Here is a 15916-nt window from a genome sequence, read left to right as displayed (position 1 = left end):
GTAAACAGCATTCCTGAGTTCTGTGAACCTTTCTAGCAAATTAATTGTGTCCAAGGAGGGAGTCATAGGAACCTCTGATTTACTGTCAGTTGGTCAGAAGTTCAGGCAACAACCTGGACTTTTCATTGACATCTGAAGCACAAGGGTGCAGCGTGTCTTAATTGACTGAACCCTTGACCTGTGAAATCTGACAGTATCTACCTAGAGATACATCAGAATTGAGTTGAATTGTAGGCCACCCAGTTGGTGTCCAGAGGATTACTTCCCCCAACATGAACCAAAATTGAGATCTGCACACTTTTAAGTGCATATTTTAAGATGTGTTTTAAAGCTTTTTTCAAATGGTTGCTAGAGACAGACAATTTATTTAGTGGAAAATTCTATTTAACATAAGTAAAATTTTGCAGACTAAAGATATTTTTAAAATTCTAATCTATTATTTTATATATGAGAGATACAAACTTCATAAAAAACACAGTGATGCCATTTGCTATGTTTTATTTTGTTATTAGCTTGTTAAACATAACATGCAAATGATTAAAAAGGAACGTACACGTGATTTAGAGTGAAAAATAATTCTAGAAAAGAAAAGTTTCACTAGGTAACTATATAAATTCTTAATGCTAAAAATATTGCTCTTAGTGTCTGTGGCTTCATGAATTTGGTCTAGTATTTTGCAAAATCATTGGTCTCAAAATTTACCATCTCTTTTTCAGCTAAACAAATTTGAACATTGAAATTTGAGATCATTTGATTCAAGACAGTGAACAACCGTACGTGTGTAGCCCGTGCTTTTTGGCACATTAAGTTAAGATTAGGAATTATAATACTCGGCTGACTTCCATTCAACCAGTAGAAGACTTTGCACAACATTTGACAGTAGAGATGTAGGAAACACTACATTTACAAATAAAGCATCAAGTTTGTTGTCTCCGTGTGTGTCTGCGTCTGTGCTTGTGATGAAATAGGCCTGCCTTTCATCTTTTCTTTTAAAAAAGGTAGTAAAATGTTTACAAAACATTTCCCTCAGAATTTGAAATTCATGGAAGTAATAAACAGTGACAAAAAATGAATACTATGAAAATTGACACACACACAAAACATAACCATAAAATGTTGCTCCAGGGTACACCTCAATAGAATTGGAATTAGTAGATATTAATTAACAGTGATTTCATTTGCTACACGTAGACATTCATACATCTCAGGTGGCAGACTGGTGTGGGTAAGACGGTTGCCATCCAGACGCAAATGCTTGATCTTGGAGTAGGATAATGGTCCCAGGATCTTACAGAAGCTCTTTACTTCAAACTCTGCAAATTAAAGAATAGAAATGTTCACTATTTTTTTAGTACATGGGCTTGAAATGATTACTTAAAAAATGCTCAAATCCATAATAATATCTATTAGGACTCTTTCCTAATATTTGATGCATCTCTGAATTTGGAACTGCTAAAGGAGTATTTCAAGCTACCAAATGACACAGCAATATTTAGAAAAGAATGCTGATGGTAGATCAGGACATTCTGTGGAATTTTTGACAGAATAGAACTTATTGATTATAAGTGTTGCATTTAGAAATATTTGATTTTAGAAAAACATTCAATTAATGTGTCATATTATCTAAGTACTCTTTTGAAACATTTTGTCTAGCTCGAAGAAATCTGAGATTGGTGCTATTGTATGAGCAACCTCACCTAAATAAGCATCTTGGGTTTTTGTATCTTAAAATAAGACGGATTAACTAGATGACCTCTGAAGAGTTTTCCAACAAACACACTTTTTGACAATAATTCAAAACTCCAAAGCAAAAACCAAGTCACGGAATGTCCATAATTGGAGCTCATGTCCTTTTCTTCTGTGGGAAGAAAAAGCTTCCACAAATGAGAAACCGATTTAAGTTTGAATAGACACGAAGGCTGTTCTTGGATTGCATGCTCTCTGCGTGTACACAGAAACTGTCTATGTCTGCTCATGCCTAGTTCCATTTAATCTTATCTGGTCCCCTCTAGTGTTACCTTCTTCCATTCTCAAATTCTAGTTAGATCATCAGAGTGACTCTGGGACAATTACCTGATCTTCTTATTAGATATATCTATCACACTGTGTTACATGAAGATCTCAGTAATCGAGATATGTAAGTCACTTCACACATGCACAGTGCTAGCTCTCGATACGTGCTGAATAGCTACTGATGTCCTTTTAATGTTGCCCTCTTTGCCAAATTACTTTACATTAGGAAAATCTATGACTAGACTAATGCTTAAAGTTGGAAGTTTAGAATATGATAAATACTCTTTGGCTATATATTCTCTAATATTAGAAAAATATCAAGGGCTCTTGTTATCTTAAGAGAATGTGGATGATTGGTATACATAATTTTTATGTAGCAAAATAAGCTGAATTGAAGGCATACATGAAAGGTCAAGCAACAAGAATTTCTGAAATATATATATCTAAATATCAAGGATAAGAATGAAAGTAACTAACTACTCATTTTCAAATGACCATGTGGGTCGGGCAGTGTGGTTTCAAGCTCAGCTTGGTACTGAGGGACCATTGGCGTTTCTTCCATAGACCACCTTTCCCATCTTCTATATCACCTCCACCATCTTGTATTCGTTCTGGTCTTTATACCTTCAAATGTTCCTGCATCTGTCTCTCTCTCCCCTTTCTTGTCTCAGAGTATGAGGTAGTCCCACTCACGTGGTTAACCTCCACCAACCAAATCTATCAAGTTTCTTCAGCCCTTTAACATCTTAAATCCCATTAGCATTTTGGGTTGTCTGAGTTATCCTTCCTCCTAACCACAAATGTTTTATAATGTGAGGCCATCTATTGCCACATAGTGAATTTTCCACTGGAAATGGCTGTAAGGGTCCAGCTGTGATAGCTTTACTTTGTATTGTATGACAAGCAAGCTTTCCAGACACGAGACAGGATGTATGGCATTTCAGAGCTGGCAATCATGGTCTCCTTCTTGAGAACACCCCAACCCTACCAGAAGTTACACAAAATTGTTGCAGAATTACAAAGTATCATACTAATAAGTCACGCTGGAATCTTTTGGATAGTAATGTCAATATCCTTATCCAATATGACAGAAGAACCAACTTCCATGGTATAAAGATGTTCAAGTTCTATAGATTACTTTGCTGATACAATTATTTTATGAGTTAATCAATGTTTCCCACCCGACTTCTTATTTAAACAACCATGAACCATAGGTTTTCTCTTCTGTCACCCTTTGTTAAAGAATAAGGTGGAGAATGGTGAATTTCAGTTTCCCACCTGAATCAGTATGGCTTAAACTGAAATATAACCCAGAAGACCAGAAGACTACATAAATAGTCCAAAGTGGATCAGGTCAAATTCTCACCCAGAAGGTAAATAAAAAACAACTGTGACAGCAAGAGAAAGGAAGGAGAAACTGTGCAAAAATCAAATGAGGTGAAGTGTTGTGTATAAAAGAGGGGGAACTTTAGTCCCATTAAAATAAATTCCAAACCCTCATGATATTCCTTCTTTCCTCCTTAATTTCCTCCATCTTCTTAAGAACACTGTAAAGACACACACATTATAACACAGATGGCAGGGGTAGATGATGGTCAGTGATGGCAGCATAACATGTTGAGGCCCAAGTAACGGTGTCAGAGGAGACCACGAGTATGCGTGAGTTGCTCTGGAGATAAGCAGCAGGAATGTTTGAAAGCCCTGCTAGCTAGCCCTCTTCTGGACTTGTTTGTTCCTCCCTCAGCTAGACCTTGCCAAGAAATAAATGTAGGGCACAAGTCTAAATCATGACAGAGGCAAATAATGACAAATAAATACTGAGAGATAACATAGCAGGATTAATTAGCCCAAAATATTAAATTTGAAGAAATTCGTGTTTAAGTTCTATAAGCTTAATGGTTTCTTATCCGGACACTCCTAGAGAGGCCAGACATTGGATAAATAACTGAGCTAGAATTCTTCTATATTTGAATTAGAGGGATATTTTGTTGGCATTTTCCTTCATTTTTTGTTAATGGAGCCAGAGACAATATTTATGCTGCACAGTTTAGGCATTTAAAAGCTTGAGGAAACATCAGCCAAGGACAGGCACCGCTTTCTACTTACTTTCGAGTTCATTGACCTCCAGGTAGTAATTTTCAAGGTTCTCATTGACGGTCGGTATGTTTTTAAGCTTATTATAGGAGAGATCCAGCTCAAGCAGGGATGACACGTTAAAAGAATTTCCAGGGACTCCGCTATCAGCCAGTTCATTATGAGATAAACGCAGATACTGCAGTCCGTTAAAACGTTTGAAATACTCATCAGGGATGTTGCTGATCTTATTGTTGTCCAAGTAGAGAGTCAGAAGAGATGCTGGAAGACCAGAAGGCAGTTTGGCCATCTGATTGTAGCTCAAATCAAGGTACTCGAGGGACTTGAGACCTTTAAACGCAGCTGAAACAGCATCCTCTTTCAGTTGATTGTGTTGAAGGTGGACAAAAGTCAGGTTTACCAGCCCATCGAAGGAGCCAAGCTTCTGGATCTTGTTGTGCGTGAGCTGCAGGTCCACCAGCGATTTGGGAAGTGGGCCCACCGACTCCGTCAGGTTGTTGTGATTGATATGCAGCTTCTTCAATTGCTTCAGTTTAGAGAAAATTCTTCCTTTTATCTTGGAATTTTCTAGCAGGTTATGATCCAGAATGAGCCACTGCAGATCAGTTACGTTTTCAAAGGCCTTTTCATCAATATGGTCGATCTGGTTATTCCTAAGGTAAAGATACTTGATTCCAGGAGGCACCATGGGCACACTTTTCAATTTCAGCTCGTCGCAGTACATGGCTGATGGGTAGCTTTCCGGGCAGTTACATTCTGGAGCGCAGTTTGGTGATGATAGCCCATAAATCGGTAGCGCGAAATCGTAGTCATAGTACTGGCCACTGGCACCGCCAATTATTGCCAAGAGGAGAGTAAACACACCGAGATTCATTTTTGGCAAATGCTTTGAATCCTAAATAAAGTGGAAACATACTATTATACAGTGGTATACTTTCAGGAAAAGGATATTGGCTTTGCCATGTTAAATGCATTAACAAATGGGTACTTTATGATTTTATAGTGCTTTTCGAGAGCATCTAATGATGTCTTTTTAGTTTTTATTTAAGCACCACGAGAAGGATGTACATGTGTACAACTCCTGGTGCGGTGAACAAGGTTCAGGTTAGACTGCGTGCACATGCGCCCCCTTCTGGGCGAGCCAGGCCCAAGTGTCCAGTCAATCTCCTAGGTCATTCCTTAATGAAATGCCTTCCTGCACTAGGTTTCTGGGTGGTGCCCACTGGCCACCATGATAGTACACTGCTTCAGAACATCCTTCAAAACCAGAAAAATGGAAATGAAAAGACAATTGTAAACCATACTCTGTAGCCTACCATTCACCATCATTAAAATGTCCCATTAAGAAGACCCTTCCTGGAAACATGGGCAATCTATGGTTTTGCCCAGAGGAAAGCTGTTCTTATGTATGTGTGTGTGAGAGGCGGTACATTCCTTTAAAAATGTCTGGGTATTGTTGGTTCTGAGGAGGAGGAACAGAATTCTTGGTGGGGGGGGTGTGTGCCTATTATTTTGACTTTCCTTTAGTATTCCATACGTTTAGGCACATTGCACAACTGCGTTCCAAAATTAATATTTAGTACATTAGTTTTAGAAATGACTTTTTGTTAATCAGGGAAATGTCACAAATTCTAAAAAAAAATGTTAAAGCTATAAAGACATCCAGCTGGTAGAGAAGAATATATTATTTTCAAGTTTTGAATTAAAGTTTGCCTTTGTCAACAACTCACAAGTTCTCTACTTTCCTCATGCCAAAATTTAAGAAGACATGGCTCATTTATCTGGGTTCTTAGTGCCCTCACAGCATGGAAGTGGGAAAGAGGTGGACCTGAGGAAAGTCTGTATTTAACAGTGGCATTAAGAGCTATGTAGGAAAGGACAAAATTGAGAATATAAACTAAAAACGAGCTATGACAGTGATCTTCTCATATGAACATGTTTCTAAGGTGAGGCTCAAAAAAGTACATTTCGATTGCTTGAGGGAGTACAGGGTTAGCAATTTAGGTCAAGAGTTGGACTTTCGTAGAGTGGAGAGTTATGGCTGGGGCGGGGCGGGGGGGGGGGGTGACTCCAGGAGGGAAATCAAAATGCGAGGCAGGATCCACATTCCATTAGATACCATAAAATCATATATCTTCTTGTGATAAATATGGTACAAGCTTTGTATCTAGGTAGTTTGGGATAAGTGGGATTTTTTAGTATCAGAAGTTGAGACATCTTTTCTTTGCTTCAACTTGCAATTATAAGGCACTTTATTTCAGCAGATGAAACCCTCAAAAAAGTTGTTAGAATCACTCTGATAGCTGACATAATGTAACACGTAGCCAGATTCTTGGCAAATTATTCCCTAAGATTACGATGGCGTCATTTAATTTAGTTGACAGGACTTGGCCATGAGAACAATTACATAGTGTAAATGTAATTACAGCATTCTTTGTAAGTTATCATATGTTAATGTTGTAAAGATTTGTCTGGCTTCATTAAAAAGCTTCCATTTATTTTAAATTGAGTATACACGAAAATACTCATGGTCACTATAATATGAGTATTGAATAGTAATGAAAAAATGCTTCCATACTTTTTGGCAGAGGAAAAACAAGGGCTCTGAATTCAAAGAGAGTTTGTGACCATATAATGAATCCCCTATGAAGCAAAAGCACACTTTGTTTTTTCCTAGTTTTTTCCAAATACCTGTGGCTATGGAGGAAATGCTTTTCTCAAAAAGTAAATCATCTTTCCCAGAATTTCTTTAAAACATGTTTTTTCAAGACATACATCCAAAAAACAAATCGATAAAATTAACAAAACAGAAATAAGTAACTCATAAGTGTCTAAGTTCTTTAGCTCACATTTTATAATATGCTTATTGTCAATTGTAACAAATTATAACAATATATTTATCGCAACGTATTTTGAAATCTAATGGAAATGGCCTTTCCTTGCTCCAAAATTAGGTTCTAACAGCACTAACATATATCAGTAATTAGCATAAAATAACAAACATTTTAATCACCATACTTTTTTTCACTATGTCTAGTTTAAATATTTTCTCATTCCGATTTCTGAAACTTTGTAGAGCTTCCTTTGCCAAGCAATGCAGCATATACTTTGTAAAATTTATCTCAAATCCATAAATCAGGGAAAGCACATTAAGCAAAACGTGAAAGTAAATGCTCAAAACTGTGGATTTGCTGTTGAACAGCAATTGGCAAAGTTGCTCTGGAATTTTTTCTGTTCCTGTTACAATAAACACCGTCCCAAACAGTCAGCATCCCCAGTGCTATAGTTAAAACAGCACTTACCTTCCTGTCTTGACACTGCTTTCGTTAATTCTTAAAGCAGATGCACTATGGACAAGAATCCACCAATATATGCTGTGAACTCTGTCAGGACGGAACTGGCTGCCAGATTCTTAGTGATACAAGAGCCGAAGGGGGGGAAACCCAGCCCAGTCACGCCAGTCTCTGCATGGCGTTATGTCATCGTGGGGATCTTGCGGGGTGGCATGTGAGCATTCTGCTCTCTAACGAAGTGCAGGTGGACGTGGGGAGCAAGGACTGCCCCGCTCATTCCCTATGGAATGGGAGAGAGAGTCATGCTTAACTAGCCCAAATACCATAGCTTTTAACCAAGAATTGAGCCCTGCTGCAAATGAAGCATCTACTGTGGGAGCATTTCTCTTGCAAAGCTCCTTCCCTCTGGAGCTGTGGCGACAATTAGGTGCTACTCTCTCAACTCTCAGGTTCATCTAAAGGTCCCCTAAGTCGTGAACAGAACAAATAATGTCAGGAAAATGCAAGTGAGTCTTCAGGGAAATTGAATCTTTTCTTGCCCATGACTCTTAAAGTTTATATTGATTTACTTGGACTACGTTAATTTGGGGCCAGGGAGGTAACTTATGTTCATTTCCAAAATGTGAAAATATGCTTCATTGACACTCTGACGGAAAAGGTAAATATCAACATTGCCAGTTTATTTCTTATGTTAAGGGGATTCATTTTATGCTCTTCAGATCTGGAATCAATCAGCAATGTCCTGCCTGTTTCTTATTTTGTGGATTTAATTTAGGAATTCATCCAAAACCTTACTTGGGGATGGTATTCTATAGCTTAATGCCAAAAAAACATAAAAGAACATGAAAAAATTGCACACTGAAAATATCACAAGGCAGTAATCTTTCACTCTCTCGTTGCAGGCTAGCAATATCCCCCCCCCCCCCCAAAACTAAAAGTTATGCAGAGTTGTAATCTCCCAAAGGCCTGGTCTGATATATCTTTAATTGTCAGTTCCTGATGCATGCTTTTTACAAATAAGCCATATACTCAATTCTTGTCTATTTCACTTTGTGATTATATCAGCGTATTTATAGAATTTATTTTTCCTCCAAAATTTTCCTTGTGTTTACAGGAACTCTTAGAATAGGATATTTTAACATAAATTGACACATTGTAAGATTTTTCCCTTTTAAAATAACTTAAATATGTCACTTTTAGCAAGAGACCTGTGGAAAGTAAATCTCCCTGACCACTAATGCATTTGCCTGAAAAATTAATATTGGAATAAATGCCTTGTTTTTGGTCATGGAACTGTTAAAAAAATAAAAGATAATCTTCTTGAAAGTAACTCACAGAATTGTAAAGTGATTCGTAGCATAGCATTGCATTATTATTAAGAAAATTATAGAAAGGCCTCAGTTTTATAATAAAGTGAATAAACTTGAAATCAGAAAAAAAGACATAATAAAGTGGTTCATTGTAAGAAGATATTTTAAACAATTCTGAGCATTAACTTAGAAGTGTCGAATCCTCTAATCCAAGATTTTGTTTGAAAAATTCCAACAATCAATTCCTAGGATTTTTCTTTATGAAGCAATAAATGTGTTGTAGCATCTGTAATAGAGTTTAAATGCATTGAGTTATATTTAGCTCATTGTGAAGCTGACACGATCAGCATATACTCTCTTTTTTTATAAAACCAGTTCTGTGAGACCAAAAATTGGATATTGCAAATTTTAAAGCATACTTCTTGAGCCCATTAGAAAGAAATAAAATTACTGCTTATAGTGTATTTTATCCCATGCTTTATTCTCAGAATTTTCACATTTTTTTTAAATTTTAAGTTTTATGCTTTAAAATCCATGTAAGTATTATTACCACATTTTCAGAGGTAGAAATGGAGACTCAGTCTAAATAATTTACTAGAAGTCACTTAATGAGTAAATGGAAGAACAAAATCTTGAAATATTTATCCATTGAGGAGAGGGTGAACAAGATTGAGTTAAAACAAGGTAGTTAACTGAATCAGTTTAAGACATTTTACTGACAATACTATTACGGCTGAGAGCTGAGATATTAACTAGGCAACGGTTTCTAAAAGGCAAAAATAATAATAATAATAATAATAATAATAATAATAATAACTGAGCAGTAGTTTCTTGCCTTGCACGTCACACACTTACATGCACACACACGCCCACATCCACATGCAGACCTCTGGCTGAGGTACGAGCTCTCTACCCCGGCAAATGAGTCAGGTCGTTTGTGGCAATAGACTTTGGAGGTTTCATCAAAATCCATGTTCAAGTGATTGAGTTGCCCCCTCAGCCCGCCCACTGCATTCCCTCCGTGGCCTGAGACCAGCGAGGATGATGGGGAACATTACGACCCTTTCATCTACCTCATTCTGAATCCAGCCCTGCATTTGTCACAGCTTCCAGGCTCACCACAACTTGCCTGTTTCCTTTGTCAGAATCATTCTGACGCCAGATTCTGTTTGTCCTACGCTAGCTGGTGATGTCTGAAAAGTCGGTCCTGGAGTAAGATAGTAATGAAGAGCTCAGACTTTGTGGAGAGATAGATACAGATTTAGAAACTTAAGTAAGCGATCAGGAGTAAACATTTATTTTAAAAGAAGTGATCTTGGTAGTTTCAGTGTCTTCATCTTTAAAATGGGTCTGATGAGGTCTGTAGGAAAAGTTACGAGCATCAGACCCTATCTGTCTAACGCCGTTGGTATAGGGCGTGGCGCAGCACAGTATGGGAAGATACGTTCCAAGCCCCCCACTGGATACCTGGAACCTCAGATAGTATCAAACCCTCTATATAACTATGTTTTCCTATACGTTCATCCTTACGATAATGTTTAATTTATAAATTAGGCACAGTAAGAGAGTAACAGCAATAACTAATAATAGAATAATTATAACACTATACCATAAGGCTAGTTATGTGAATGTGGTCTCTTTCTCTCTTTCTCAAAATATCTTCCTGTACTGTATTCACCCGCTTGCTTCTTGTGATGATGTGAGATGACAGAACACCTCCGTGACGAAATCAAGCGAGGTGCATGATGTGGCCAATGTGATGTAGCATCGGGCTACTATTGACCTTCTGATATATTGTCATCTGCTTCCGGACCCCAGGTGGCTATGAGTAACTGAAACTGTGGAAAGCAAAACTACAGATAGGGGGATGGCTACCTGTATAAGTGACTGATACGTTGAAATGCTTAATGTTGTATAGCTGTTATTCGTTATTTTTCATAGAGTTATAGAATCACAGATTTGGAACGAATCTCAGAGATCATCAAACTGATGGGTACGGTTAAACAAATTTCCCAAGTTCTAAGCAGGTCTTTTTTTTTTTTTTCTTTCCATGTGAATTGCTAGAACTACTGTGTTACCAGCACCCCACCCAAATGGACTGTGACGTTGCTTTCCCTTTGGGTAGGAAGGATGGTGTTCCCGTTCCCCGCACTCCCTATATAGTGATATGTGACTGTGCGTCTGCATAAGCAAAGTCCTCCGAAAGCATAGAAATGATGAAATATAATGACAATTCCTGTTAGTAGAGGAGGAGGTCCAGTTTTATCATTTTATACATTGGGGCTTAAAACTTCACTTTTTCCTTATTGCAAATTTCATGAAAGTAGTTTGTTTTAGCACTTTTGAAGAATACCTATGTGGAAAAGAATGAAAATAAATACCTGAGCCCAGAAATGATCATCTTTTAATGTTTTTTTCATAGGGTGTGAGTATATACACACACACACTCATAGACACCACAAAAGTATTACACCATTGTCCCTGTAGTTGTGTAGCCCTTTCCACAAAACAGTAAGTTATGGATACTTTTCTATATCATTAAATATTATTCTCTAAAGCCATTTACTCCATGAAATTCCATCATATAGATGTACTATAATGCAATTACTTTTTAATATTACAATGACCCCTTGCTTTCTCTCATAATTTGCATACTATCACATACAATGGGATTTTATTCTTCACATTGGTCATGCCTAATCTGTATACTTTGCTTATCTCAATAGGTGCATTTTAAATGAAAATTCCTTTTTTTTGGTAAGTGGTTTATGTTTTTAAATCAAAACAATAAATGAATGGATTTGCATTTTTTTCTCCTTTCACATCAATCTTACTACCACTATCAATTTTAGCATTTCCTGTAAGCCACGGAACTATCCTTCATCTTCATCATCTTTATACGCGTATGGATGTATATTTAATTAGTTAATTAATTAATTAATTTTTAATTAATTAATTTATTTGAGATAGAGCAACAGCAGGAGAGCGAGTGACAGCGAGAGAAAGCATGAGCTGGAAATGGGGGAGAGGGAGAAGCGTGCTCTCTGAGCAGGGAGCCGGATGAGGGGCTCATCCCAGGACGCTGGGATCAGGCCCTGAGCCGAAGGCAGATGCTTAACAACTGAGCCACCCAGGTGCCCCTGGATGTGTATTTTTAAACTCATTCTACAATTGCTTTCATTTATCTTGGCATCTTACTTGAAAATATTTTTAATTATCAATAATAAAATTTATTATATTTTAGTGTTAATTCACTTGCATTATAAGATTGAATTACATGAATGGTATAACATGCTGAAACATTGCATAGCTTACCGGGATACAAGATTAAATGCAAAATAATCCCTCACCCAACCGACTCTCCAATCTTATTCCCTAGAAGTGATTGTTACTTAGGCTTTGTTTATTATTTTGAATATTTCAGACCTCTATAAATAACAGAATTTCATTTCATTTCCTTCCCTCTCTTTCTCTTTGCTTCTCTCTCTTATCCTATATGTTCTGCATTTTTCACCTAAAATACTCATCTTGGGGCGCTTGGGTGGTTCAGTCGGTTGAGTGTCTGTCTTCGGCTCAGGTCATGATCCCAGGGCCCAGGGATCGAGCCCCACATCGGGCTCCTTGTTTGGTGGGGAGTCTATTTCTCTCTTCCCTTTCCCTCTGCCACTCCCCCTGCTTGTGCTCATGCTCTCTCTCTCTCTCTGTGTCAAATAAATAAATCAAATCTTTTAAAAAATAAAATACTTATCTTATTTTGTCTTATTCATGTTTTCTATAGTTACAGAGCATGGCATCGTAGGGGTGTATCAAAACTTCTGTTTTTGCCCAATGGTGAGTGATTCAGTGCTTTCAATATTTTTTGTTTGCTATTTTGATGATTTCATTGCTATGGCACATAATGGTATATTTATTTCTGTACTAGTGCAATAGTGCACAAAATATTTTTGCAAAACAGGACCAAAAAGTATAATTACTTCTTTTTCTTGATTTGTATAGACACAAGGAAAAGTTGAGGGTTACAAAATATGATTTATTGGACAATAAGCGACAGCTTCTTATAATAGCAGGTATAAACAAAAGTAGCAGGAACATAGTATTCTTTTTGAGAACAAACTGAATTAATTTCTGAAAATGCATTTATAGTTCAAACCTACTACCATAGAAAATTCTAGAAAGTACAAAATACACAAGTGGAAAGTCTATTAGCCATCAGAATGACACCATCACATGTCATGTAGCCTCTGGAAAACTCTGCCTTTCACTTCTGAGAGAATCAAAGAGAAAAATGTAAATCACTTCTTAATATCATTCCAAGAATATTTTTTCAAGAAGACTGTTTTTTACATTATGGACCCTCTGAAAGATCAACACTTTGAGCACTGCTGCCCTAGATCTCTTAATTGTTGACTTGTAGTCACTTATGTCTCAGCCTCCTCAGACAAACTTTGACCCACCAAAATGGAGGCCGTCTCTGAGCCTCATCCACTTATTCTCTATCATTTTAGAACATTATAGTTTCTTGTCATTTACCAATTTCTGGAATTATTTTTAGGATGTTTATTTATTTTTTAGCAGTGTGTGTTATAACTTTGACCTTCCAGACTGTTACTTCCATAAGAGTAAGACTTTATCTGTCCCTTAGGACACAGGTCCTCCATACGTATTTATTGAATGAATATATGGAAATATGGAAAATATGGAAATATTTTTCCAAAATATCTCTTGTTGTTCTCAACCTGTCTTTTTTTTTTTTGGATGGATTTGCATATATATTTTATTAAATTAAATCCAATACTATTGGATTTGAATGAGATCAACTGAGGTGAAGTTGACATATTGTGTTTTGACATGGAAGGATAGATGTTTAGCGTTTATCTAAATGTTTATTGTGTGGTCAAACATTTAACTCTTCACTGAATCTGTGTGGTAAATTAATGAACATTTGAAAACCCTATTGCATGACAGAATCATGGTAGAATATGATCTCTCTCTAAGTATTAGAAAATTGAGCATAATTTCTTTTAAATCTTTTCTTCAGGTATAGCTTTCTCCAGATTACCTTGTTCAATCAATGAAATCAAACCTAGAAGATATAATTTTATGTTGTGCAGTGCTGATGTGGATTTCAGTTTTCTTGTACAGGATAAGCAAGAAAGAACTTATCTTCCTTGTAGTTTGCATGAAAACAGGTAAAGCACAAGAAATATGCCCATGACATTATAGGTTTTCTTCAAAGTTAAAAGTCCAAGCCTAGAATTGTCTCTGGCATGTCTTCCAAAGCTCTCATGACAGATGTAAGCCACTGCATGTGAAGCATGTCTGACAGAAATTATGATTTTATATATGTTTAGTACTATGTATATTGCTATTACACATTTAATTGGATTTAAGTGGAGTGAAATAGGAAGTATAAGAATCATTTCAAATACAAAAATTAAAAAGCACATCAACATTGTATTTTACCAAAAATAGAAAAATGATGATATCAGGCATCTTGCCTTCTTCTACCCCCAGGAAACTGTGTGCATGTATTTATTTTTACTGGTATGTTCTAGCGGTGAAGAATGCTACGTAACATATTTGCTGTGAGATCTTGGGCAATCCATTTTGCCTCGGTTTGTTCATCTTTAAAATGAGGATGTCATGGTGTCTATCTCACAAAGCTTGTTCATGAGTTTAAAGGAATTAGTGTATGTAAAACTCTCAGAATAGTTCCTTACATACAGTAAGCACTCAATAAATGTTGGTTATTTTTACTGTTATAGGGATCCACTGTTCTCATGATGTATGAATACAAGGGACATAAAGGTGGTGCATTGAATAAGAGCAATAAATTCTCTGAGACAGAAATCTTCACTTCTAACTCTTCTAATGTCTGCTCTGCAACTAATTTTGTGTACATCAACTCTTTAAACCTTATTTTCCTACATTTGTAAAATAGGATTAACTACCTTCATCATTGGAATGTTAAGATCAAATGAGTCAATACACTAAAGTACTTAGAGCATTGTAAGTATGATGCAATTTATTTTTGTAAACTAAAAATATAAAACTAGACTTAATATTCATAAATGCTTAATATTTATATTATTATTTATGTTAAACAACATGTAAAAACAAATAATAACTGCAACTTCTCATGAGTGTTATAAAACAAAATGACAGAAGCAGCGAAAGAGAATACGGCATGGAAAAGCAGAGGAAGCATCTTCTTGAATTAAATCATATTTAAATTGGGTAGGAAAAGGTAAAGAAGTGGAGGAAAGAGTGTTCAGTACAGAGGTTTTAGAATTTTTGAATGAGGGCTGATGGTAAAATCTCGGTGGGTAAGTGGCATACAAATTGTGATTGGACACATAATGATGGCCAGTTCACATAGGTCATCACACTCCATCCTAGGCACTGCGGATTTTCATTCAGGTGGTTTGGGATGCTAGTGATTGTAAGCAATAGAATCATAAGACAAGGAGCAAGGCCAAATGGGACACAACAGCTTTGGTCTAGGAAAGAAGCAAAGATGGTGGCTTTAACTAGAGAGGTCGTCATGGAAATGGATAGAATTTGGTACATACAATTGCAATACAATCAGGGAATGAGTTAACTGCATGAAAATATTCTCTTCTAATTTCTGTAGCTGGGACCTAATTAAGAACTTTAAAGGTTGTAAGCACTGAAAAAAAAATCTACTTCCCAACAGGCGATTCAAATTAAAATCAAATCTATAAGGAAGGTATAAGAGAGTTTTTAACATTCTGATTTGTCCCTTGAAGGAAAACCAAATCATTAATTCATCAGTCTACACATAGAGGTTGATTAAGACTAGGCACCATGTGGCACTAGAGACCCACCACTAGAAGGTGCTTCAAGAAGCACAAAGTTTAGGTAGAAGAGATGCAAATAAACATGTAGTTACGATACCCTGTGGCAATTCTACGGGAGGAAAACAAGAGCTACCATTTCATAGACCATCAGCACCAGAACTAGCTGTGATTTATTGAAGAAGCTTGTACATCACAAAGCGAAAATCAAGATGAAGCTTCATTGTGAAGGATGAAGTGGGTTTAGCCAAGGGGAGAATACAAGTCCAAGCATAGGGAAAGCTTTCAAAAGGTACGAAGGAATAGAAGAAACTATACTTTTAGAAATTCAACTGGCTCCCAGTGGCTGAATTCATGAATAGAATATCTGTAAATATACACAAAATAA

The 15916-nt window shown here is 36.6% G+C and overlaps 1 protein-coding gene across 2 annotated transcripts; it reads right to left on the bottom strand.

Moving 5' to 3' along the window:
* Positions 1-481: 481 nt before the first annotated feature.
* Positions 482-9816, bottom strand: LUM (lumican). 2 transcript variants are annotated; one of them, XM_048217921.2, is made up of 4 exons: positions 9566-9816; positions 7410-7680; positions 4120-5002; positions 482-1313 (listed from the first exon to the last, which is right to left on the bottom strand). In XM_048217921.2, exons 3-4 carry the CDS (start codon positions 4979-4981, stop codon positions 1159-1161), a joined length of 1017 nt encoding a protein of 338 aa, XP_048073878.1. In that variant the 5' UTR covers positions 4982-5002; positions 7410-7680; positions 9566-9816; the 3' UTR covers positions 482-1158. The 2 variants fall into 2 exon arrangements, with proteins under 2 accessions (XP_048073878.1, XP_026355696.1); XM_026499911.4 differs by lacking the exon at positions 9566-9816 and having other exon boundaries at positions 7410-7852.
* Positions 9817-15916: the final 6100 nt, after the last annotated feature.

Source organism: Ursus arctos, unplaced genomic scaffold (assembly GCF_023065955.2).
Source record: "Ursus arctos isolate Adak ecotype North America unplaced genomic scaffold, UrsArc2.0 scaffold_21, whole genome shotgun sequence".
In the NCBI taxonomy this organism is placed as follows: Eukaryota; Metazoa; Chordata; class Mammalia; order Carnivora; family Ursidae; genus Ursus; species Ursus arctos.
This window is presented reverse-complemented; position numbering and strand designations above follow the sequence as displayed.

Bases quoted from the DNA above. Each gene is read 5' to 3' on its own strand.
- LUM (XM_048217921.2), bottom strand. From the start codon at position 4,981: ATGAATCTCGGTGTGTTTACTCTCCTCTTGGCAATAATTGGCGGTGCC. The intron at 1,314-4,119 runs GTAAGTAGAAAG...TTTAATTTGCAG, and splicing joins GGAGGTCAATGAACTCGAAA to AGTTTGAAGTAAAGAGCTTC.